General features: G+C 43.3%; 1 protein-coding gene across 2 annotated transcripts in view; it reads right to left on the bottom strand.

Moving 5' to 3' along the window:
- The window catches only part of SV2B (synaptic vesicle glycoprotein 2B), a 65,933-nt gene that overhangs the window by 25,532 nt on the left and 15,604 nt on the right, over positions 1-24,797 (bottom strand). For both annotated transcript variants that reach the window (XM_050309287.1, XM_050309288.1), the window contains one exon: positions 5,282-6,160. In XM_050309287.1, the coding sequence (XP_050165244.1) occupies positions 5,282-5,792 (511 nt within the window). In that variant the 5' untranslated portion in view covers positions 5,793-6,160. The remainder of the gene's footprint in view (positions 1-5,281; positions 6,161-24,797) is intronic.

Here is a 24,797-nt window from a genome sequence, read left to right as displayed (position 1 = left end):
CTTCCTTGTAGGCTTATTAGTGCTTTCCCCATGAATGAACTTAACCTTGCAAATGGAAATCAAACAAAAAGCTTGTCCCGTTACGCCTGCCTTGTAGATTAGTACAAGCAGTGGGACTTCTACAGCTGACGGCTCTGACACCGAGGAGTGAATCACCCATGGGAGAGGCAGCTTTCCATTGCCAGAGATCTGTGTGTGGATATCGGGCGAATCTGGCTGCTCAGGTGAAGGGGATCCTGCACACTGGAGCCAAAGGTGGAGGAGTGGGTGAGCCCACGGGTTCTGTGACGCGGTGCGGGCAGGGGGGACGCACGCCCAACGCTCCGCGCGCTGCCAGCAGGACGTGGGCGGCTGTTTACGCTCAGGCGGCTTCACAGTCTCCCCCACAGGACTTGCCCATCACCACAATACTCATGGGACCATCTGGTTCTCCCCACCCAGCCCCTCTGCTGAAGCTCAGTTTTCAGCAGAGGAAGCCAAACAAATCCTTCGCTGTTCGACAAAAACCTGTTCGTGCTGGAACTCGCCAGATGAAAACGGGGACACAGCCATCCCCACATTGTGGGGTGTTCCCAAGTCATAAAAACATCTTTTTTTTTTTTTTTTTTCCTAATATGTCCCTGCCACTGTAGGTGATGATGCTCCTTGTCTGCAGGAGCATTTCTGCCCAAAAGCAAATTTGCAGCCAGGAATCCGTGCCCGAGTCTCAGGACGTGGACATGGGCAGGTCTCATCAGGGTCTTTAGCTGGATTCTGTGTTGGGGGTCAACAGCTGTGGAGGAACAAAACAGGCAGAAACTAGCCATGCCAGAGCAAGGCAGCCATGACTGGGCTTGTCTGTGCTTAGCCAGAGGAAAAAAAAAGAAGTGGAGAAAAGCCATTGAGCTCTGTAGAGGGGATTAGGATTTACTGTCATATCAGGTGAATTCAGGTCAATGAGAAGCTGAGACCAGATTTTATCTCAGCTGATACTAAAACATCCTCTTCACACAACTAAAAGCAGGGATGTTGTTACACATCCTATTTAACCTGACTCACACAGCCGAGCTTGAATTGCTACATAACTGCATAATTACTAACAGGATCTTTCTTCCTAGTTTTTTTAATCCAACATTGTGAGGTTAAGAGTCTGTAAGATGATATTCTCCTTAAAAAAAAATATTATTAAATCATAAAAAGGAAAAGGGAGCTGTGTGCCTGAAAAAGCAATTTTTATTCTCAGCCTTGGTGTGGTTGTTTTACAGTTATGGGCAAGGCCCTTAAAAATTTCCTCAGTTTACTGAGCTGTGAAACAACGATAGTACAACTGCAGCTCTGGGATCTGGGAGGGCTGATGCTTTAACTCTGCCTGGAGATTTTTATATGCAGGATGTGAAGAAGTTTAAAACATTACTGTTTCACCATCTTTTATACTTGCTGTTTACTTACTGCTCTGTGCTTGTGGATACAATATTTAGTCCTCTGAGAGGTGATTTATAGCACTTGAAGATATGTATTTATAAGAAGTTCCTCCAAATAATGATGCTGCGTGCATTTCAGCAAATAAGCAAATACAAATTTCATGACTCTTCTAATTATCCTTAGCAAATAAAAAAAATTATGTTTCTGATAGGCTCCACCATTATGACAAGGAATACTCTGTTTCAGTATAATTTAAAATTTAATTATTGTTCTGACTCTTGCTGGTGAAAGCTCAGGCAAAACATATTTATCAAATGAACATGTAAAAATAATGTTATATGTTACCAAACTTATTCTTAACAACTAGAGTTAAAAGTTGATTAAATCAAACTACTAAAATCTATATAGCGTTGTTTCTTCTCTCTCTTTTTTTTTTTTTTTTTGTAATGCCCTTGAAATCATCTTTAAAATACCATTTTTCATAACAGAAAAATTCCAAATATGTGTTTTGTCCCACTAGGGATATTTAGGGTGAAAATAGCAGTTAATTTGCATCTGATGGTGAGATGTTTATTTTCAGAATAAAATGTAAACGTTTTCTAAGATGTGTCATATCCACTTCACACATTTCATAAAACACTGTGGGCATCTGTTTATTTGTAATTTTTGCATAATTTGGCCATAGTTTCCTTGATATTTTCCCATGGTTGCTTTCCGAGGGAGGAAAAATACGTAATATGCAGAGTGTTTAATGCAAAATGTCCTTTTAACAGAAGCTGAAATTCACTAAATTGGTCTTTAGGAGGCATCTACTTTATCTCCCTTATTTCTCCCTTCCTATTTCTGCTGGAGTTTGATTGCTCACCAGACTTCTTTCCCATTTTTTCCCTCCTGGCCTCTCTTGTTATGGCTGTGACCTTCTCGTGTGTTTAAATGTTAGCAGCTGCCTGGAAGCCTCTTAACTGCACCTGGGAAAACCTGGTTATGTTTCCTTGGCTAAAATGTGGTGAGATAAATATGGTTGCTGGGAATAAACAGCAGCTTATCTGTAGACATTTACTGGTACATGGGGATAAGGTAAGGGGCAGTAGCTCATGTGTAGATAGCCCTGCTTCCCTAAAACCTCGTGATAATATGAGGGAAAGCTGTGCCTTCACCAATCACCCACCTGTTCATTCTGTGCAGACACACTCTTGCAAGACTGTCACTGCACAATAGGCAGATATTGAGGTGAAGAGCTCTTTGACTTGCCACCAAGTCAACCCCTACGTGTCCTAGTGAGAACAGCTTAGAATACCACAGGGAATGGAATCGCAGAGGGAGATGAGCATGTGTTGGAGCCTCTGGGCTTTGTGGGAGATACCTTTTTTCTAATTGCAGGTGGATGGGTGCTGAAGCTAACCCAGGAAAGATTTTTGAGGAAGATTATGTTCTTGTCTCCAGCAACAGTGCTTCCCCATCCTTTTCCTTAGAGAGCTGATATTTTTCATGGCACAGCTGCTCAGAAAAGGGATGAAAACCTTCTTGCAGGGGCAGTACTTGGGACACCAGCCTGTGCTGGAGGCAGGTCTGCACTCACACCTCGTGTCCCTGCACTGTCCTGCAGCCTGTCAAACCTCCAACACCCTCTGTCCCCTGCTGCTGTCACCCTGCGTTTGGCAGAAAGCCCAGACCCAGAGATCTGCACTGTTCCTTTCTTATGCCCTCCAGAAGCTCTGTATCCACTCCAGCCTGCTCTCACCCTCACTTCTTGATGCCCTGGGCATTCATTTCTCATATCAGTGCCCCTCTGTGCCATCTAATACTTTCTAAGCCACACTTAATTCATTTTCACAAAGAGTCATCTCACAAACCTCAGACCCACCAGCAGAGAAATATCCAGCAGGCAAGAAAGTCTGTTTAACAAATAAGATGGACTGAATCAGAAACCTGCCCCATGTATACCACCAGTCAGTAACAACTGAGTGCTACCATAAATATCCACTTTCCTCCCTGTCTCAGTCTAAGATGAACCAACTTTTATTGTTTTAAGGAAAATTCTATTTTCCCCCTCATATCGAAGCCATGAAATAGTGTGAATGCAAGCTCTGACAGCAGATCCTCCAAACAAACAAGCTGAGAATAGGAAAAATTGTTCTGCAAAATCAGGTTCTCACAAGTTGTCTTTAAAAGTGGGCAGAAAAGGCAGCAAGAAGAGTTCTCTTCCCCTCATTAGCAGTCCCAGATTGGCTCGGTTAGCGTGCGGGAGGCTGGAAGTGGGATTGGATAAGGACCCAAATGTCTCCCTATTTATTCAGAGCTTATCAGAACACCCTGAACTTTCAGCCTTGCAAATACTGAGCTGGAAAAAGCAGAGCGAGCTCTCTGGGGAGATTTAGTGTTCATTTTTACCTGTGGCTGGGCCAGAAATACTTCAAAGATAGATTTTCTTGTGACATTTGAAGTTTTCTCATTCAGGTGCCTGCCAGAGCTTGAGCTCCACAGAGATGGATATTTATGGGGTCAGAGTTTCAGAAGATCTCAGCTTTCATAGAGTCACCAAAATAAATGACCTGCTTTTCAAAAAAGGTCTCATCACTGAAAAGACACCAAGCCTGGTGTCCCACAGGGAGCTGGTGAATTCCAAAGTCCCTTTGAAATCAGGATCCAATTGTGAGTGGTTTCTTTTAAATATCTGACCTGAGATATTTTGAGCTAGAATTTTTAGGTGGTTTGTGAAGCAAAAATAGTTAGTAAACTCATAAAGGCTAAAACTAAGAACAAACCTAGCTAACTACAGCAAGAAACATCCTGATCCTCAAGTTCAAAGTAAAAGGAAGAAACAGAAAAGTGCCTATGACCTCAGAACACAAAGAAGAGAGGTCTGTATAGGGAAAAATACCTACTGCCTTTGTCACATGAAAATAATGCAAATAGAATTGAGTCAAGGGCTGGGGTCTGGTCCCAAATCTGCATTTACCTCACATCAGACAGGGCTTCTGGGCCAGAATGTATGAGCTACAGGCCCTGATGATTCCCCTGCAATCCCATACATGTGCATTAAGACACACTCTCTTCCTCCTAAAGCAGTTATTGCAAGAGCTACTTTATTTTCCTTCCAGATGAACTGTACTATTGCGTGACTGGCTCTCACTACGGGCCATGCTGGATACTTTCCTGATTCTTGGAAATGTGGGAGGCTTTGCTGTCTTTGGCTTATGGAATTTGGCTTGCCTATTGTTCAAGGAAAATATTGTTCATCCAAACCTTTCCAACCAGTCTCACTCCCAATAACTAAGCCTTTGTATTTTGACCACAGGGAGATGTCAATAGTGATGCAAAAGGGATGTTGCCAGTAGCCTCAGCCTTTGATCCATATGCAGCACTTTAATTGAATTCCACAGACCTAAAAAGAAATCTCCACTGGCTACATCTGATCCAGGACATATGAGCAAACTGCTCTGACTGGGAAGTTTGCAGGCAGAAGGAACTGACTGCACAGATGATTTGCCAGTTGGGACTCTGGGCTGAAGGAGAGGAAAACCTGTACTTTCTAAAAGCTTTGAATTCTGAGTCGCTAGATCCACCTTTAACTTTTCACTTACTTGTCCTCTGAGTTTTGCCCTCTGGGCCTGCAGACTGGGAGCTGCCTTGCTCAGATCCAGCCCGCAGTGACCAGCACTGGGCCCACAGCACATTCAGTACAATTCCACTGCTCTTGGGTAGCTGCCTTCTCAGTAGCATGAACCTCTCTTGAGTCAGACCCACCCAGCATGACTATGCATGACATACAACACAAGAGGAGAAACATCAGAATATCCTGAAATCAGCTGGTCACCAGGAAAAGCTGTTCCAGCTGCTGTTTACTGCGTTGGAAGAGCTGTTTGCCAGCGGCACTTACCTAACATCCCTTTGTTCGAACTGGACAAGCACATATCCTTCTCAGCACTGGGAAGAACAAATCCAACCACAAACACCTCCACCCCATCTGCCATCAGTGCCAAGCCTAAAACAAAGAAGAGGGTCCACTGGAAGCGTCCGTGGCCACACTCCTCAATGATGTTCTCGTACTGGTGGGCAAGTTGCTCCTCGTCCTCCATCCTCTCAGCCATAAGGTCGGCACGGTCTCTGTACTCATCAGCCACGGCAGGAGCTCGCTTCTTCTGCTTCTCTTTAATGTCATCAGGGTGTGGGATCCCTTGGTACTCCCCCTCATAGACCTCATCATCCTCATCATGGCCTTCTGTAACATCACTCTGGGCATCTTCTTCTTGAGCGGGCTCATCCCCGCCACGGTAGTAGCCATCATTGGGAGCATCGTAGTTACCATCCTGGTACCTGTAGTCATCTGAGACTTGGTTTGCCTCCCTGCCCCCTTGATAGAGGTTTGTGTTTCTATATCCATCATCCATTCTGAATGGAGAATCCTAAATACTGTAGATGACAGTGTGTAGGGACTCTAAAATATGTATAGATTTGTGCAATTTCTGGTGTTGGTTACTTGAACATATCTTTTCTCTGTTCCTTGCACGGATGGGATACACAGCTTCCCAGGCTCAGAAGGAGAATTACTATATAAAGGTTCTCTTTGACAGAGTCTCACACAGCTTTTGATAATGCTTCACTTTTCAGCTGTCATTTGTGACTTGCTGGCTTCTGTGTTTCGGGTGACAAGAGCTGCTGTCTGGGGAACAGCAAGGGAACAGCAAATTGCACAGCCAGGGAACTAGGAGGATTTGACAGGTTTTTCCTGATTCATTGTGCTGATGAAGGTCATGTCCTGAGAAGGAGGAAACAATAGCAGTGAGACAGCAGTAAGCTTGCAAGCACACATGCACTGAGTTTAGTGCCCAACAATTTGAATACATGCTTTTCCACTGAAACAATATGGCAACAGAGGAATGTTTTTGCATCATCAAAACCCAAAGCCTCAGAAAAAAATTATCATTAAAGTGTACCAAGTTCAGTGGGAACCTAAAGTAGAATGTAAAGTACCGTGTGGTCCCAATTTCTGTCGTTCCTAGAAGTCCTGCCTCCCACATGTGGTCCTGGTTTCCACAGAGAGCAGAACAGCACTGGGCTGGGTTGCTGGAACAGACCTCTCAGGTTGCTAAATATGCTTCTATCCATCTACTCAGAGTATAGTCATCCCAGCTCCCTACAACTGCCTAACATCATAATGAGACAAAATATGATCTTGGTTTTCTGCTTCATCCAGATCCCAAAATTAATTTTATTTATTGGCTTCTTTTTTCCCTAGTGTCTCTCCATCTGTATGACAGATGTAGAACTAGCACGCAGTGTCTGCCAAGATAAAGTCACCAAAAGTCACACCAAGCTCTTTTCTTCCCATATCTAACCATCAAAAGGGGATGATTTTCACAGAGAGCAAAAAACAAAGCTAATACTGAATCACTGCTCTCTGCAGGGAGAAGCAAGGGAAGCCAAGACACATCTAAACACATACTCATTTTGGACACCTGATTTCCATTATTTTTCAAGGGTTTCCCAGCCAGCTGGCCCTCCAGTGTTCCCCTGCATTTGCTGCCACACACAGCTGTAGACACGGAGTTTGAAGGGAGACGCATGTGGGAAACGGAGTGGAGTCACACTAGAGGAGCCAGCACAGCGTAGGCAAGCACAGAACGTGGACTTTGCTTTAAGCTTTGAGCTGCTTGCCTAAATAAAGTGTAAATGAGCTATGGATTGACATGGGCAGGCACCATATGTGGGTGGTGTTACCTACACAGTCAGTTGACCTATAGAAGTGCACACAAACGCACGCACTGTAAATAACAGTGCTATATGCAGCTAAAATGACTTCAGAGGAGAAATTCAGTAGCACTTTCACAAAGTGCTAAGAAGGGCATCGCTCCTGCTGCAAATGCTATGATTTTCTGGCAGCCCAAGTGCTCAGAGTAAGGAAGGAGGAGAAGCTTGACTTCTCTGCGTGGATTAATGGCCATGCCTTGTCTGCGCTGTTCATGGAGGTTGCTCCAAGGAACTTCATACAAGCTTCCTCTGCATTTCTGTTTATCTACCTATATATTTATGGCACTTAATTACAACATGGCCTCTGCAGACCCTGCCAGAGCATCTTCCTTTTCTCTGCCCTTCTGCTATTTGTCACTGGATTCAATTTGTTTCCTCTTCCCTTCCTTTATGCTGAATCACACCATAAATTTATCACAAAGTGAAAAAGGCAGCAGGGCATTCTTCCAGGGCTCAGAAAGATCACAAAGGCATTCTGATCATGTTATAAAGATCAGGAGTCTACAGTGCAAGCAGCAGGAAAGAGAAGTATTTGCACAGGCAATAGAGGTATTAATGTGCAGGGGAGCTAATACATCTGAGAGCCATCAGAAGCACAAAAGTGAGTTCTACAGCCCTTGTTTCAATACTGAAGTGTCACCTCAAATGGTTAAATAATCCAAAAGTACTTTCGAGTCTCAGAACCTCCAAGTCTTGAAGTTCAATTTTCTTCATTATACAAAGACTTCTGTCATGACTGAACATCATGTTCTCCAAGGCAGTAAAATGTAGTTCCACAGAGACACGTTTTCTTTTGAAAAGTAGGGGAAAGAAACTTTTATTTGAAAAAAAAAAAAAAAGAAAAAAAAAAATATGTGCTAAGGAACATTAGGCCTTGTTTTGGAAGCCTTTCAATGTCATCTGCTGGCAGGTTACGCTTCAAAGCGACCTCCTGTGTTGGAGCATGTGACCTCACTGTATTTGTCCCTTTCTGCTTGCTTCAGAACTAGATTGAAAACTCATCTTAGGAAATGAAGCAATAATACCACTACTGACCAATAACAGAACTGATCAGATTCCAGGTCTTTGCAAACCCTACCCCTCACTGTACACCTACTTTTCCAGAAGGTGAAAGTATGTTCTTAAAGACCAAGCACTGGAAATCATTCTGTATTGTATTAAAAAGCTGCTGAGGCTGGAAGTCGAGCTCTTTGCCTCCCACCAACAGCAGGACCAAAGATCACAAACTTAGAAAAAAACTACTGAAGCATCTGTGCTCTTTCACTGACACACAAAGATTCATATCCACCAAATGGAATCACTTACATCTTGGGTAGCCTAAGAAATAATGACATGAGCTGATGAGTCTCATAGACCAGTAACAGCCTCCCGTGTGGGTAAGAACATGTAATGCAGAGAAAAAGTTATGGCAAATAGTCACTGGCTTCCCATTCAGTTTGTAGGATGGATATTTTCTAGGATCACCCTAGGAGAAGGGGCATTGCCCAAGGCAGGCTGGAACTTCAGACTTTCAAATGCTACACTTTCGTACTTCACACCACTTGTTTCCTTTCCTTGCCACATATGCACAGGCTGATTCACTCTAGACCTGATTCTTTAACACCCTTTCACTCAAGCCGAGCTTCACTCACTCACATTAACAGCCCCATTTAGCATTTAGATGCGAAACCATGATGTGTCATAGAGATGGCAGGCTTGGATTGCTATAATTACCCTTCACAGTGATGCATGAGAGCTTGAGACAAATATACACATCACACCAAGCCTATTGTAGCAGAGTGGGTGTCAGTCTCTTCTCCCAGATAACAAGGGATAGGACAAGAGGAAATGGCCCCAAGTTGTGCCAGGGGAGGTTCAGAGTGGATATTAGGAAAATATTCTTTACCAAAAGGGTTGTCAAGAACAGGCTGCCCAGGGCAGTGGTGGAGTCACCAGCCCTGAGGGACTCAGAAGATGTGTAGATGTGGTACTTTGGGACATGGTTTAGTGGTTGGCTTGGCAGTGCTGGGTTAATGGTTGGACTTGTTTACCTTAGAGGTCTTTTCCAACCTAAATGATTCTGTTACAACTTTGGGCCATTTTAAACTGACAGTTCCCTTTCTGAGACATTCAAGTGAGGTTTTAACACACAACAAATGCCAGGTTTCACAAGGTAGAGTTTGCAGGGGAGGGAAGGAAGAGGCAGGAAAGCCTCGTTCTGGGTGTCCCCAAAGTGGGCCATTAAACTGAACATTGGACACAAAAACCTGGAATACATGGGAATTCAGTTTCTTTCCTCATTTGCAATTCTCCATAGCACAGTATTTATTTCTCAATACATGACCCTGTTTTTTCTTCCCCTTATTTTGCACTATAGCATTTTTCTCTATATTCTGCTTCACATTTACCTTAACCTTATTTCCCCACCAAACAGTCCATTGCATCGTGATGACACAAGCATCCTTCACTTAGCCCTGCATCTTGCACACTCTAATTTATTTAACAGCAGCTCTTTAAAACACACTATCCACCACGCAGTTTTCTTGCACTCCTTATCTCTTTAGTCAGCTCAGATGTTGCATACTTAGCGAGGAATTCAGTCATTTGAGATGTGCGACTTAAAATAGTAACCTAAAGTCTTAGATATCCTCATAATAGAAACAGTATCTACTCCAGAAAAAGGGACGTTTTAAGAAAAGCAGCTTAACACCTGCATTTGCCTCTGTGAGAGAGCACATAAGGTAGGTCTGGCATGCTGAGGTGATACACTGGGGGCTGGAGGGCAGCAGAGCTTGGAGGAGATGCAGAGGAGGGTGAGTTTCTTGTACCTGGCACTAAATGAAGAGAGCCCAGGACGTGTCAGAGAGGCGAGCTCTATTAGAGAATAGACATCATGGAATTCAGTGAGCAGGGCAGATATGGAGTGGGGATTTCTTGTGAAATATTGAACCTTGGGGCATGATGGAGTTTCTGGAAGAGTAAAAAGAATGAGGTTGTTGCTCTGTGGGAACATGAGCCGAAAGGAACAGCGGCTGCACACACAAGAAATGTATGCAGGGGGGAGAGAGCCAAGGCTGGGAGCTGCTGGCCAGGTCCTTTCTCTTTGCCTTTGCGTGCTCAGAAAGGGAACACTCTCAATATCAACAGCTGAAGGGAGAGGTTATTTGAACACTGTGGAGAAGGAGCAGTACAGGGACACTATAAAAACGCTTTCAAGGGATCTTCAGCGTTCACCAGAATAATCCCTGTAAAACAGATGGCAGAGCAGTTTAATATTCTGCCTGAAGGACAACTCCTCTTGCAAAACATCCTCACCCCCAGAGCTGCTTTCTGCTGACAGCAATGGGAAGATGCCCAGATCCTACAGCGACCATAAGGACACTCTGCAGTCACAAAGCTGACTGTAAAAAAATTCCTGAGAAGAGATGTCCCTCACTAAAAGGAGAAAGAAAATGGTGTAGACAGGTTTCTGTGAAGTTCCAATCTCAGATTCTCATCAAGAATGCAATTAATGGATCCATTTGTACACACAAAGTGCCAGATTTTTGAGGTGCCTGACAAATCACAGATCCCAGGGGAGATCATCCTGGATTTCGGGGACCCAGAAATTTCACCAATATTATCAGGCTGAGAACTGTAGCAGTGACTGACGACTGTGTTTCAGGCTGAGCATCCTCAGCTCTGTCCCTTGCCTTCTTGGCATCTCTGTGTCCCTCAGGACTGTACATCAGGACAGCACAGCCATGCCCTGCTGAGAATTGCAGATCTGTTGCTGAAATCCCTTGCAGCTGTGGCTACACAAAGAGATGGCAATTTGTGCCCCCAAAACCTTAAATAAACCAGAAATTGGAGAGAAATGGTCCAGAGTCTTCATCAGGTTTTCACTGAACTCTTGCAGTCTAGCTTTCCTCCCTGCCCCTCACTACTGTTTTCCCTTAGGGGAATTTTGAAACTTTCCCTCTTTCCAATCAGTATAAATAATAATAATAATTTTTTTAAAAACAAAAAAAAATTAGTCTGCAATCCCACAATTCACAAAAAAATAATACTTCAAATAAGATCCATTAGAAATATTTCATCCTAAACTGTACAAGGTTGCCCTTTTCATTAGCACAAAAAAAAAACAAACAAACAAACAAACAAACAACCAAAACAAAAAACAAGCAGGTGCGTGGAGAGTTGTTTCAAACTGAAACCAAATATTTCACTTAAGAAATGCCATAGTGTCAGCTGCTTGATCCATTTTTTATTAGAAACCTTAGTAACTGATATTTTCCCCCTACATAATTCAAGTTTTAAAAAACGGCATTTTCTTATCAACAAAAATTGTACAAGGAACTCTGATTTTGCTCTCATGGATGTAAAATTATGAGGTGCATCTTTAAGAGGGTAATGTAGAGAAGTATAATATAGGAAAAGTAATCCTGCTATTTATATGCATAGGACTAAAAGTATCTGACCTCTGTAAGGCAGAAAAGGGCTTTTCTTCCACTGGGTTCTGATTTCTTTTTTCTTTTCTCTCTTTTTTTTTTTTTTTTCCCCTTTTCTAACATTAAAATCACTGCTGCAGCCACACAATTCAACATCCAGAAGAGAGATGAACAGTATCATCATTTTCCTGGACAGATGGCAATGCTGGGTTCTTGGCAAGAATCCTGCAGAGGGAAAAGCAGCAGGCTCTGAAGAGAATTTATATGTGAGGAAAATTAGAAAAAGGAAATGAGGGGGTTTCAAATGCAGAGAGGTAGAAACCAAGTAAAATCAGAAGTCAAGGAGCAACAACAGGGATTAATGGTCCAAACTGTCCTCTGAATAAATGAAGAAATAGCCAGGGAAAGATGGAAGCTCTGACATATTATTGATCCAAAAACTGTGGAAAAAATATGACAGGTATCGCTTTGTAATAACAGTAGCTCTTGCCTTCATGTGCAAGGATTATAAAAACATCTTGTGCCATCTCTGTTAGAGCTCAGCCCTAGGCCTTATTAATTCTTGCTTGACTTTTTGCATCTCCTTTTCACTGCCAAAATAACAGGGAGAAAAGTTTCAGAACACAGGACTCCAAAACACTTTTGGAAGAAGTTGGCTGTGGAGGACATCACTCATGGGAAAAAAAACCAAAACCAACACACAAAACCACAAAAGAAACAACAACAACAACAAAACAAAACACAACACAAACCAACAAACAAAACCCCCAAACCAACAAAAAAACAAACCAAACCCAAACAATTATTAATTGTTACTTGAAGGGGTGATTGTATCAAAATAGGTCACATCTCTTGCAGGTTTTCAGCAGTCACTTTCCCTACTTTGTCCTTTCCATCAGATATCCTAATCAGATGGTGGTGATGAGCAATGAGTCCCTGGGGAATTTCCAGTAGGATGTTCTCAGATCTGAACACTGACCAGTGAATCAGCTGAAGACCTGGTCTCTTGTTTTTTTGGAAGTAGAGGTCAGGCCTTGGGATGCAAGTTTATACATGATTTTAGACAGGTTAGGGAGCACTATGTACATCACTAGGAAAAAAATTCCCTCTGACTTCTCTCCTGTCTCTTAAGATCGGAAGTAAAATTTGTTCTTGAAATTAATGTGCAAAAGCAACCATGGTCATCAAGCATTCCTAAGAGAGGACTATATCACAGCTGCAGGTTGAAAACCCCTTGCAGCTGGAGGAATATCAGCTCCAGATATAATTTCTGAGGACTCTTTTCTGCCCTTCTTTGAAAAATCAAGGTGGGTATGTGAGTTTTCTAGTTCTCTGAATCAGTGACATGGTAGCTGGAAGCAAAAAGGAGCTACTTTGCCATCAAAGACACGAAGATTACATGTGAGGGCATGTCAATATGTGTTTTTCAGGTATTAAGTTGTGTTAATGGCTACAACAATCAACTGTATCTGCAAACACTTACATGAGGGTAACTGGGTCTGGGCAACAAGAGATTTAAAAATCAAAGTCTGTGGTAGAGCCTACCTTAAAAAGAGCTTGCTTTGAACTCTGGATGAAGAGCTGTCTTTTGTTGTAGCTTCAGAAGGGAGCACTGTATTAAGTGAAGACTGAGGATAAAAACTCGTTTCTCCTGAGACTTTTTCTATTATTAAGAAATTATTTGATAGATATGTAACACAGGTTAAAAAACTCTCCATGGAGCTTATTAAGCAAGCTATCTGTGCCACAGATTCTTTAAAGAGCAAGATATTTGAAAGTCATTGACTTGAAATCATCTGGTTTAAAGAAGTGACTTTCAATAGTACAGATGGCACCTACTGTTGCTCCCCTGCAGCACAGGTAGGACACATAGGGTAAAAAGTCCTCTGTTCAGTGTAAAAATCATTGACTTGCTCCAAGATGCTACCAAGGTCTCTAAGACAGGACTCACTTATTCACTTTTCCCATGCTGTAGATTGGAAGAAGATTGGTGCTGATGCATCCCTGGTATGTTGAGAAACGCAGGGAAACCAGAGCTGGAGCAATTTAGTGTGTTACCAGCTGATCTGATTAATTATTTATCAGAGAAAGCATTTTAGTTCAAAATCCTGTGCTACAGAGTCTATTGAACTGAAGTTGTCTTACAGTTCCTGGATAACCTCTATTGATCTGTGGTGGGTTTTATACATTTCTGGGCAGGTGCACTCTGTGTATGTTTGTTCCACCAGGATGAAACACCTACTGTGTCATTTGGCCCCAGAATCCTGCATTACTTTGCTACACAACACATTCTTCTGTGAAGAGAAACTATCACATTTGAAGATGAAGCATTTACAATAGCTCCTGAATTTGGCAGCAGAGACAGATGAGTTATGAACAGGAATAGTTCAGTTGTTTGATTGAACTGTCCTGGTGTATGTTGAGTAAGAATCTGGCTGCACTGCTCCTATGCCATTACACTCTTTCATATTAACCCATCCCACTGGGGGAGATTTCTGCCTTCCAGCACGTTGGACACTAAAATGCCATTGCCTTATGTGGTGGTGACTCTCACAGCAAAGTGGCTGTGGGCTGGATTCAACTTGTAATCCACTATATTACGATACGAACTAAGGGACAGAAAGTCCTCCAGACTGTTAGAGGGAGATTATATCTTAAAGTGTGATACTCTGTTGGGGCAGATGCTTTAAAGGTCATATCTAAGTATGTGCTGCAGCAAGCTGCCTCAGATAGCAAATGAAACAAGGAACAAGCATCACTGAAGCAGAGTGCACAGCTTTTCTGAAGTTAGGGACACAGACTAGCAAATTGGGGTGTTTGTGGGAAAGACATAGAGAGGAATGTTTAACAGTAGGAGTTGGAAAGCAATGGCTTAGCAACACAAAGCTATATATGGAGGGACAGACTACACATTGGGATTCCAGAGAAAGGCCCTAAAAGGTCAATTTGACAAGCTGAATATGGATAATGAGTTGAGACAGATGGTGTTAAGAGCATGGTAGCTAATAAATAATGAACAAACTTGCTTCAAGGAGCAAATGCAGGGAGAAATCGCAGCTAAGAGCTTAGTCAGGAGGGAGGTGGTGAAGGGGAAAAGAACAAAACCACAGAGGATGGGGGAGAATCACAGCAGGAGGACTGGTGGGAGAGCAATGTCTGGTTTTAAGTGCTAGAGTTTGTGGCACTGATAATTTACCCAATGAAAACTTAGAAATGCATATGGCTGAACTGGAATTTGCCCATCCTATTGAGATTAACAATCTTCTAGCTGAGAAAATACTCATAGTCTTTAAACTTCTTCCAAATACCTATTTCCTCTTCTCCTCCTCTCTCATTATCACAGTACCTAAGCAGCCTACAGTGCTCACAGCTCCCATGAAAGGCTGGGAAAAGCCCTCAGGTTTGTTTTGCACATCTTGACTTGAGGCAGGGAGAGGCTACAACTTAATCTGAGAACTGAAAAGGAAATGGTGGTTGTTGTGTCCCATTCTCCAAGGGCACCTGTGGACCAGCAAGCTAAGGCTTTACTCCAACCTTCACACCCAGCTATCCTTGACATGATGACCAAGATAATTGTGAGCTTTGCTGCCCCACAAATCTTTTCCTTTATGGGGAGATGAGGCACAAACCCCAACCTCAATACCAAGTAATACTCAGAGGTGTCCCAGCACAGATGTAAACCAAGGAGCTTTCCCAAGATCACCTGGGGAAGCAATATTGGTGCCAAATATCCAGCACATGTTTCTGTTATGTCCTTGTCTTTTTAAATATCATAGGAAGCCAGAATCTTTGAGACTTTACTGCTTATTAATAAGTCAACCTCTCTATCAGCATTGCACCTGGCAGCATAAACCAATAGGTAATTTGGTGTTGATTCAGAAGCAATGGTGCCTTGGTGCCTTTTAATGAATTTGAGCATTTTTATGTGTCTTTGCCCTTGGACAGCTTATTAGGTTTAACCTTACTGGGCTTGGAAGACCTGACAAGTTCCCAGAGAAGACTGTAAGCAATAACCTTGGAAATAAACTGCCTGCAATTCAGCAGATTCTGCCTGTGTCAGACAGCAAACATCCCTTATTAACTGTAAACTGCTTAGCTTGTTGGCAAAGACATGCCTCTGGCTACAAACGGGACTTTTATTTCATCACACTTGCAACCTGAGTTATTAAATAATGAGCCACTTAATTAACTAATTCATTAATACATACATGCCTGTGATGAATAGATTTGCTCCAGCAATGGAGTCATGAAAGCAGATGCAGCCCTGAGTGATTTCTAAATCCTGCTTGCTTTCAGAAGGGATTTTATTTGAGCAAGTATCTTTATTAAATACCTAATTCCTCCTCCTGTATCTACCTAACAGAACAGCATCGAGGTCTGTTGTGTCTGTTTTCCCCCATCACTCCCTGCTCTTGTTCTTCCCTCCCTTCTGCCTTGTTGAAGCCTGAAGTTCCCCCTTTCTTTTGGATCCATGCAGCCAAAGTGTCTTCAGTGTGTTGTGCCACAAAATGACCCTTTGCCCAGCGTGACCACAGTGCTGTGGCCAGGATATCTCATCATTTCTGATCTCAGATGGGAAGTGACTGTAGTGCTTCAGGTACCGAAAAGCACCATCAGTTATTGTCCATGATCACCTTCCCACTGCTTGGGACAGAAGGACAAATCACTTACTGCACCTCACAGCAGCCCTGGCAGGGTTGTTCCCTGTTTTCCAACATGGTATCAGAGTGTGTTAACGGAGAGCTCTAGCACAGACATTTCCACAGGCTGAGAGATCTCCCTGCCGGAAGCCGCTCCTGCTATCAGGAACAGCTCTTTCCCAGCCCGGGATGATCAGTCTCTTGAGACAGTTGCTTACCAGCTCCAGCGAAGTGTACAAATGCACTGGTCATGCCAGAATTCTTGCTCATTGCAAGAAACCCCCATAGCCTGTCACAGACACATCCAACCTTATGCTTCCATCGTGCTCTTTAGTAGGTTTGATCCCTGTGTTTCCCTTTGGGGCTGCCCAAACATCAAGCCTCAGGAAGACGGTTATGACTGTGCTGAGATTGAGATCAAATGATAGGGGTGGTTCTCAAACTAAATCCAGCCTCTTCCTTTTCTGCATAAGCCCTCCAACACAATTGTTTTGTGGCCTCAAGAGCTTGCAAAATCGCAAATGTACTGATTCATTATGCACCTTGCCTGTAGAGAAATACAAGTGAAAGCAGAAGCAGATTTAAAGAGACGTTCACTCTGAGATGCCTTTCAAGGTTAAGTAGCAGGGAAATTACTGGCAATTGCTTTTGCTTCATTCATGTTCATAGCCTTTTGATTAGTTTGACCTCTTTTTTTCTTTTTTTTTTTTAAATATGAAACGCTCCTGAGGAGACCTGAACCTTGTAGCAACCATGATCATTCAACAGATTCCATTACCTAGTTATCAAATTCACTATGTGCCCCACATACATCACTGTGGAACAAAAAAAACATACCCACAACGTGATGTCTTCTCTGTAAGAAAGCAATTTGCAAAGCCTGTCTTAGCTAGGAGGCTGTATCTTGAATATCTCATATTCTCAGATCTTTGAAGAACCTGCTTTGGAAACCAGCATCTTGAAGAAAATCATAAAAATAAATTTCTTTTTTTTTTCATTGACTAAATGCACAAACTAAAATTGCCATAAGGCATGGAATATATTGGCACAGACTTAACAGCAACATAAGACCTTGCATATAGCAAGTCTACATTTATACTTGTGTTTTATACTCATGAAGGATTTTGACTCAAAAGAGCCCTTGGCAGGTTTTTTTGCACTTGCAAAGAGGAGTGTGGCTAATTTGAGCACATGTAATGGGCCTCCTAATATTATGGGAAGTTGGGTTACTTGGCAGTGGTTTTTCCTAAGCATCTCACATTCCTTTCTTGTTCCAGTCAGAGTCTTTAGGATAGTTCTTTGCAAGAGCACCTCATTTACACAGAGCCTTAAGCTTGGGCAGTATCCTGACAACCCAAAGTCATGTGGTTTTCAGTTGTGCCACGGGTCAGTCACTGCCTCACAGTCTCTTGAAATGATGCTCATACCTCTGTTGAATAGGAAAAGAAAGGAGGAAACCACTGAAACAAGGAGCAGATACTGCAGGATCCAAAGAATGAGAGAAAGCAACAGCAGAGCATGAGATCCAGGAAAGGAGGCAGGACAAGGCAAGGGATGGTGAAGGTCAGAAAGGAAGGGAGAGGAAAAGGCATAGCAGTAGCTGGAGTACCCAGTTTTGGAAACCAATGCTGCCTTGAGCCAATAAAAGGAAGAAAAACAAAAAAATCAATTAGGTTTTCCACTTCATAGCACTGAGGAGGCTCTGAATTTGCTTCCCAAACAGCATAATAAATTTGTGCATTCAAGTTGGACATTAATGATGAAAAAGCTTCATCTCCCCAAATTAACAGCCATAATACATCATCAGGCTACAGCACTATAGCTCATGTGTACGCAGAGAGAAAATCCTCAGAATCACCTGTCGAGGCAGAAGAAGGATTTAGCTGTTATTTATTGCTCAGTGTGACTCATGCTTGTGGGCAGGGGCGCGACAGTACAGATGGGAGTTAAAGTCAGATTGCCGTCAGGGTAATTTATGCCAGGAGAGTTGAATTCAGGCAACTTCTGCTTATGTTTTACCTGAAATTATTCTGTAAAATATGAAAAGGGTAAAAAAAAAAAAACCAAAAAAAAAAAAAAAACACCACAGTTTGAAAAATACATGCCTGTGCAGACATTCATTCGGACTCAGACAGGTTCAGTTAGAGGAAAGATGGTTTAGTGTCTTGGGCAACATCAAGAACTCTGTGCATATTTCTGTAATGCCACAAATGGCTCGATTAACCTTAGACAACACATTTAGTTACTTTTATGTTTTCTGCAAAATAGCTGTAATAACTTGTTTTCCCTACCCCTCATGCCGCTCCACACCTCAGCTGGAACACGGCTCTTCTTGTCAGCAGGAGTATTGAGGGATATTGGTGGGCAGCTGCACTTGGCCCCTTCCTAGGACTTCATCTGTCAGTGTGTTATTACCCATTGACTGTCATTTTGATAGCCTTGAACTTCAGGAGAGCTGCAGTGCCAGGCAGAACGGGCCTCAAAGAGCATGGAAATCCTTGAAAAGCACGCTAGGGACCGACTGCCAGGATTCAGGCTTCACGTGCCCCCCCAGTGTGCTGACTCTGCCCACAGCAATGTCCCTCCACCTGGCTTCCAATGAGCAGATGTGTGAGATCAGAGAGTGCAGGCTTTTCTCTAGCTCCTGCTTTCCCCAGGACTCACAGGGGAATTTGGCAGTGTCTGCAGCCAAGTGCAGCCTGAAATGTGTTGTTCACACTTAACTCCTACTGTTGATGCTGTTCCTCCCCACCAAGCTGCAGAGATCACGTCCTGTGCCCCGGCACAGGGCTCTGTTTTCACTCCTCCTGCAACCCCAAGTCAGCTGGCAACACTCCTGCAAGATGTCTTGTCAGGACTGGGTGAAGTCACCCACTGGCAGATGGCTCTGGTGGCCAAGTGGGCACCAGATCAGCACCTCAGCCCCATGTTGGGTGGAAGGGAAGGCACAATGAGGCAGCAGGCTTCTAAGGGGTCTCCACTGAGTATCTGCCTTCCTTATCCTCTGTGTGGGATCTGTTCCTAAGCATGTTTTGGGACATGGAAACTATCTCTAGACAAAGGGACATTAAGGGGATTTGAAAGGGAAGAGATAGAAATCTTGCACAAGGAAATCCCTACCTACACACTAACTTGTGGGGCTCCTGGGAATAAAAGGCAAGGTCTTAGCATCATTGAAAAAAAGGAGAACATGAGTTTCATTTGAGTTTCTACAACCTTTTATTTCTATTGGGAGAAATAAGTTCTTCTTCGAGACATCAAGAGAACTTCACTCTGCTGTAGGCTGTTCTGTAACCGTCCACCAAGACGTTTTCTTGGATGCATTTGTTGGTACCAACTATTAGAGAGGGGATTCCAAGCTAAAGGATTCCCTGGGCTGTAGAATGGCTTTTCCTCAACCAGCTACACTAGGACTACTGACACAGAAATAACATCAGAAGATAGTGACATCACAGCAAATGGCTTCTGATCCCCAGGGGGAAGGGAGGAGCACAGCCTGTCAGACTCTGAGTAAATTTAAGATAAAATAAAGTCAAGACTTTTGCTGGAAGCAGGAATGCTGCATGATATATGGGAGAAGGCAGGAAGAAATGGAGTGTGAGAGCAGGTGTCCTCCAGATGATGAGCCTGGGGGTATTAGCTGGCAAATTTCAAGATGATAACAAATACTTCAAGGCAGATCATGCTAGTGCCTCTTCAGAAGAAAGAGGATAGAATATCCCAGGTGAAGAAAGTGGCAAGAAGGAGGTGATGATCAGAAGTTATTTATCAAAGTGTAACATCACACTTCCTTGACAAGGAGCCAGGGAATGGCCACCAGACAGCAGGTGGATATCAAGCCTTTCAGCTAACCCTGACTGGATAGGCAAAAAGCTGTTTTCTGATGGCATTTTTGTGATGAAGGTAAAACCTGCTGGTGCCTGCAAAATCTCTCTGGTTACCCAGGAATAAGCAGCCAGAGCACTGAAGCCCACAGTGCCAGGCCTGCAGGAGCAGGCAGAAGGGGGAAGAGATGACCAGTGCCCCTCTTGCTTGCATGACATCCCTAGAAGAAGTGATGACAGGAGTGGAATATGGACCCCTGATTAGCATCTCAATTTTGGACATTTTGTATAGAAAGTTCTTTCTCTGCAACAGAATTTTCCTAAGGTTCTGTGTGACTGCTGTTTCTGCCTTTATTTCCCTTTTTGGGAATGGGATTGAGTGCTTTCTACTTTCCAGATGTGCTGTGAGATACCTAGGATTAGGAGTAGACAATGTTGTATTGCAGCTGGATAAGGGGAGCCAAAATGCTGTTGCTTAGGAAAACTGGTGTGTTTGTGCTGTAGAGGAGGTTGGTTTTCAAGGCTGTAGAGTTGGTGCTTTGCCTGAACACTAAATTAACTCATCAGCTTTCTGCAGTGAGGCACAGATATGAGGAATCCAGGTAATGAATATGGAACGAGGACAGCTTCAAGTCTCTACAGTTCCCAAACCACAGAAAATCACAAACTGATCTAGTGATGGGCACAAAGCTGAGAGCTAAAGGCATTGACGTGCCTGTTATGTTTTAAGCTCAGTGCTGGAGGAGGGCCAAGCACCACCTGCCTCTATTCCACAGTAAATGGGTTTGCTGCTGTGATTGGGATGAGATGGGTTTAAAACTGGTCTGTGAAAAGGATCTTTTATTCACAAATTAAACATGTTTCTCTATTCCCTGTAGAGGAGCAGAGGGTCAGACATGCCTTGGATAGTGGCAGCTTCCATAGTTACTAATTAGACATGACCAGGGCTGGGTCCTGCCCAGATCTCCATCCCCTGTGATGCCGGTGCACACCCATGGCCCTCAGTGGAGGCACTCATGGGCCACCTGCCACATCTGCCTGGATGTGACACATGGATATTCACTGTTCACTGCTCTCCATGGCCACATGCTGCTGTGCAAGGCTGCTCAGCACCACACAGGATCCAGGTAAAGCATCTTTTCCACAGGACTACAGAGCAATAAAAAGGCCAAACCCACACTACACTTCCCAACTAACCCAAGCTAGGTACAGCATCCTCCAGGTGAGGTATTTGGTCCATCATGGGGGGGTGGTGTTGTGCTTAGTAAGACCTTATCTCATAAAAGTTTATGTCTAGACGCTGTGTCCCTCCTCTATGGAGTGCAGGTGACAGCTTTACCCATTTCCTAACTGTCACCTGCCCAGCTGTCCTCATCCAGATTCTCCTTCCAAGGCTGGTGGAGATCCAGGCTCTGCAGGAGGTCTGTATTCAACACCAGCTGCACGGTGACTGAATTTGTGGTACCAGAGTTTGATGCCTAATTGAGAAGATTGCATGGATTTCCTGTTTGCAGGCAATGTACCTTGGAATTTTACTGTGAGATCAGCAGGATTTTCTTTGGGAAATAACTCCCCTTAATTGATTAGAAATTACTGTCATCACTTGTTGGAAACTGAGAAAATGTCTCTCCCTATGAGTTCCCAATCTGCTGCTGTGTCTGACTATTGCAAATTCTGGAGGAACTCCACTGTGGTTGTACCTGGGTGGCCAGCAAAGATTTGCCACTCAGTACAGTGGATTGCAAAGAGGAGAGCTTTGTGAACCCAAATTCATCCCTGATATTTGCCTGATATAAACCCAAGGCTGCCTCAGTGTTGTTCCTACAGCCCAACAGCCACTTCTGCCCTGCTTACTCAGGGTACCCACTTCTCCCTGACAGCCAGTCCGAGCCAACACAGCCCCCAGTACAGGCAGGGAATTTTTGCCTGACATTTCTATTTCTCCTGTCTCTGGTGCTTTGCAGAAGGGAAGCATTGCCTGTGGTCTCTGCAGCAAGGGGTTCCCCTGCAGCATGACATCATGCAGAGAGCTCCCTTGGCTCGTGGACAGGGCTGATTTCTTCTGGTAGAGTAACCCTGGCTGCCAAGTAAAGGCAAAACTGCTGATCCTTCTGTACAGCACCCTCAGCACCTGCTCCCAGCCACAGATCAGCTCCTTCTCAGACTCGTTTCAACACTAACCTGACAAATCGCCTGCTGTGCTGCCACAGATTGCTGAGGCACTGCTGATTTTCTCTGCTCAAAGGTGGCAAAGCTTTCCAGCTTTCCTGCTCTCCCTGGATCCTTTCTAGCTCAGTCAGTCTGTGTGATTTATTTTTTTAGCACATTTGGTACACTTTTTAGGAACTTACTCAAGACATTGGCTCACGCTGCTGGTCTATTTGTCCCCAAGCTCTGGGATGCTGATGAGCAGTGTCTGTACTTCAAAGGATGCTAAAAATCACCCATGCTTTACTTGCTGTAGGAGACTGTGTGAAAAGAGATGGAGAGTCCCAATCAGCCCCTGAGCTGATCAGCTCTGAGAAGGGTAAGATCAGAGCATATTTAATTAGGTTCCTAATTACAGTGGTTATTAGCTGTCACAAAATCACCTGCATTTGGATCCCAGAGCAATGTGAGCTGGAGATTTAGAGATATGCATCTGACTAGACAAACATGATTATTCCTTTGGCTTGATCCCAACTGCAAGAAAAGTGAACTGCACTATCAGGGACTGAAGATTTAACTCTGATGTGTCATTTATTCTTTCTGTAATAAAAGCAATATAAAGAAATATAAAGAAATTAAATTGGTACAATTGTGTTCAAATACCATCAAGTCAAAAGTATTTCAATCCTAAAGTAAAATTAAAAAAAAAAATAAAAAAGGGGATCACCATTGGAAAGCCCACATAACACTTGAAGAAAAACCACCTTACCTCTATTTTCTGCATCAATTCTAAAAATACAGCCCTGCTGAGAGGAACAGACATTGTTTCTTCCACGTGATTCTGACTAAGAGCCCAGCAAATGAGGAATTTACTAGAAACCAGGGGAATAACTTTGAAGGTTAAAAAAATCAATCTGAAGTGTTTTCTGCTCTTTGTTTGTCTGTTTGTTTCATCAGACAGATAGAGCAGGGAGAAAGAGTAAAAAAATAGACTGGTTTTCTATGAAAAAAAAAGAGATGCAAATAAACTTGTTCTTCATATGAGTAATATTTTTTCTTGAAATTCTGGCACATTTTCCTGAGGCTTCAGAATTCTGCAGCGGGTTCAATCATTTTGAGTGAAAATGAGCAAAAGAAAACACTTGCTTCTCAAACATTTCTAATTTTTCCAAAATAGATTTCTTTTCTTTTGAGAAAAAAATCTTTGTATGAACATTCTTTGACCAAAGGGAAGAAACATGTTCTCCAAAGAGGGATAGTGAGCTTCTCTTTTCCAATAATCCATTGGTTTCATTGGATAGTTTAAAGCTGGACCCAGCTGTGCTGGGGCATTGCAGCAGATGTGAAAGCCTGAAGTTCAAACTGATACTGAAGTTTATACAGAGCTTCCTGACATCAGCATTTCTGGGGCTGTGGGATAGAATCTCAAGGGGAAAGACAGAAACCTCACCAGTGGGGTTGCTGAAAATCAAACACAAACTGATGGCAGTAACCTGCGTGAACCTGTGCTCACTGCACAGCTGAGCCAGCAGATGTAAGAAACCTTGCTTTAACTCTTCTATTAATTAATTTATTCTCAATTAACTAATTAAAGATGGAAAAGACACCAGAGCTAGTCAAGAGGGGGTTGGTGCTGTTATTGACTTCCAACTCGCACAGGGTGTGAGAAGCGGCTTGTTCTCTACCTCAGCCCAGGTTGGTTGAGCATCAGCTGCTACCTGACTCCAGGCAGGCTCTAAAAGAGCATCCAAATGCCACCCAGCATTAAGGGCATAAGGCCAAGGCTGCCAGGGGATGTAAATCCAGGGAACTTCATCTGTTTGTGTGCTTCTCTTGAGTGATTGTTGCTTTTGCAGTGGAGCAGCCCTTCACTGCAGGCACAGCAGAGTGCTGCAAGCCTCGGGGAGTGTTGAGACTCATGAAATATAGATGGGAACTAGGCAGGCTCCTCAAGCAGGGTAAATACATGCACAGCAATTGACTCCATCTTCAAGCAAAAAATGCTTTGCATAAGGATGCAGAACAGGTTTGTTCAGTAAAGTTTGATCTGCACACTTGACTCAAAACTCACTGAGAAAAAAAGAAAGAAAAACCCCCCTCTGTGCTAAGTAACTGAGTAGTAACTACAAGCAACTCCATTTTCAACCTTTCTCCCTTTTTACTCCACCTATTTTCCGTCACCCACTCAGAATAGAAAGAGCATCTGATGAAAACAAACGCAGCACAGACGCAATATCCTGATCCAAGCCATTTACAGTCTCCATAACGCCCCCAAAGAAAACATCTGTCTACCTTGAACCAGCAGGAAATAGAGTTGCTGATGCACAGATCGTGGCATGGCGACAAGCCAATGGCTAAGTGGTTACCATTGTAATGAACATTTGTTAACGGCTCTTTTCCAGCTGCAAGGGCAGGAATTCTCACCGGGATGCTCTGAGTTTGTGCAATCCTGAATGGTTGCTCCCTGTGAAATTACTAAAGGCATTGTGAATCCTGCTGTCCCTTTTTTTATCAGTGGGATTCTGAGAGATCTCTGCCTTTATGTGCTTTAGCCATGCATGGCTGATCAGAACAAGCCTTTGCTTCTGCAACCACAGCATATAAATTATTTCTAGACACCTCTC

Source organism: Myiozetetes cayanensis, unplaced genomic scaffold, assembly GCF_022539395.1.
Source record: "Myiozetetes cayanensis isolate MyiCay16 unplaced genomic scaffold, myiCay2020 scf14, whole genome shotgun sequence".
In the NCBI taxonomy this organism is placed as follows: domain Eukaryota; kingdom Metazoa; phylum Chordata; class Aves; order Passeriformes; family Tyrannidae; genus Myiozetetes; species Myiozetetes cayanensis.
The sequence above is the reverse complement of the archived record's forward strand: the minus strand, read 5'-3'. Positions and strand labels throughout refer to the sequence as shown.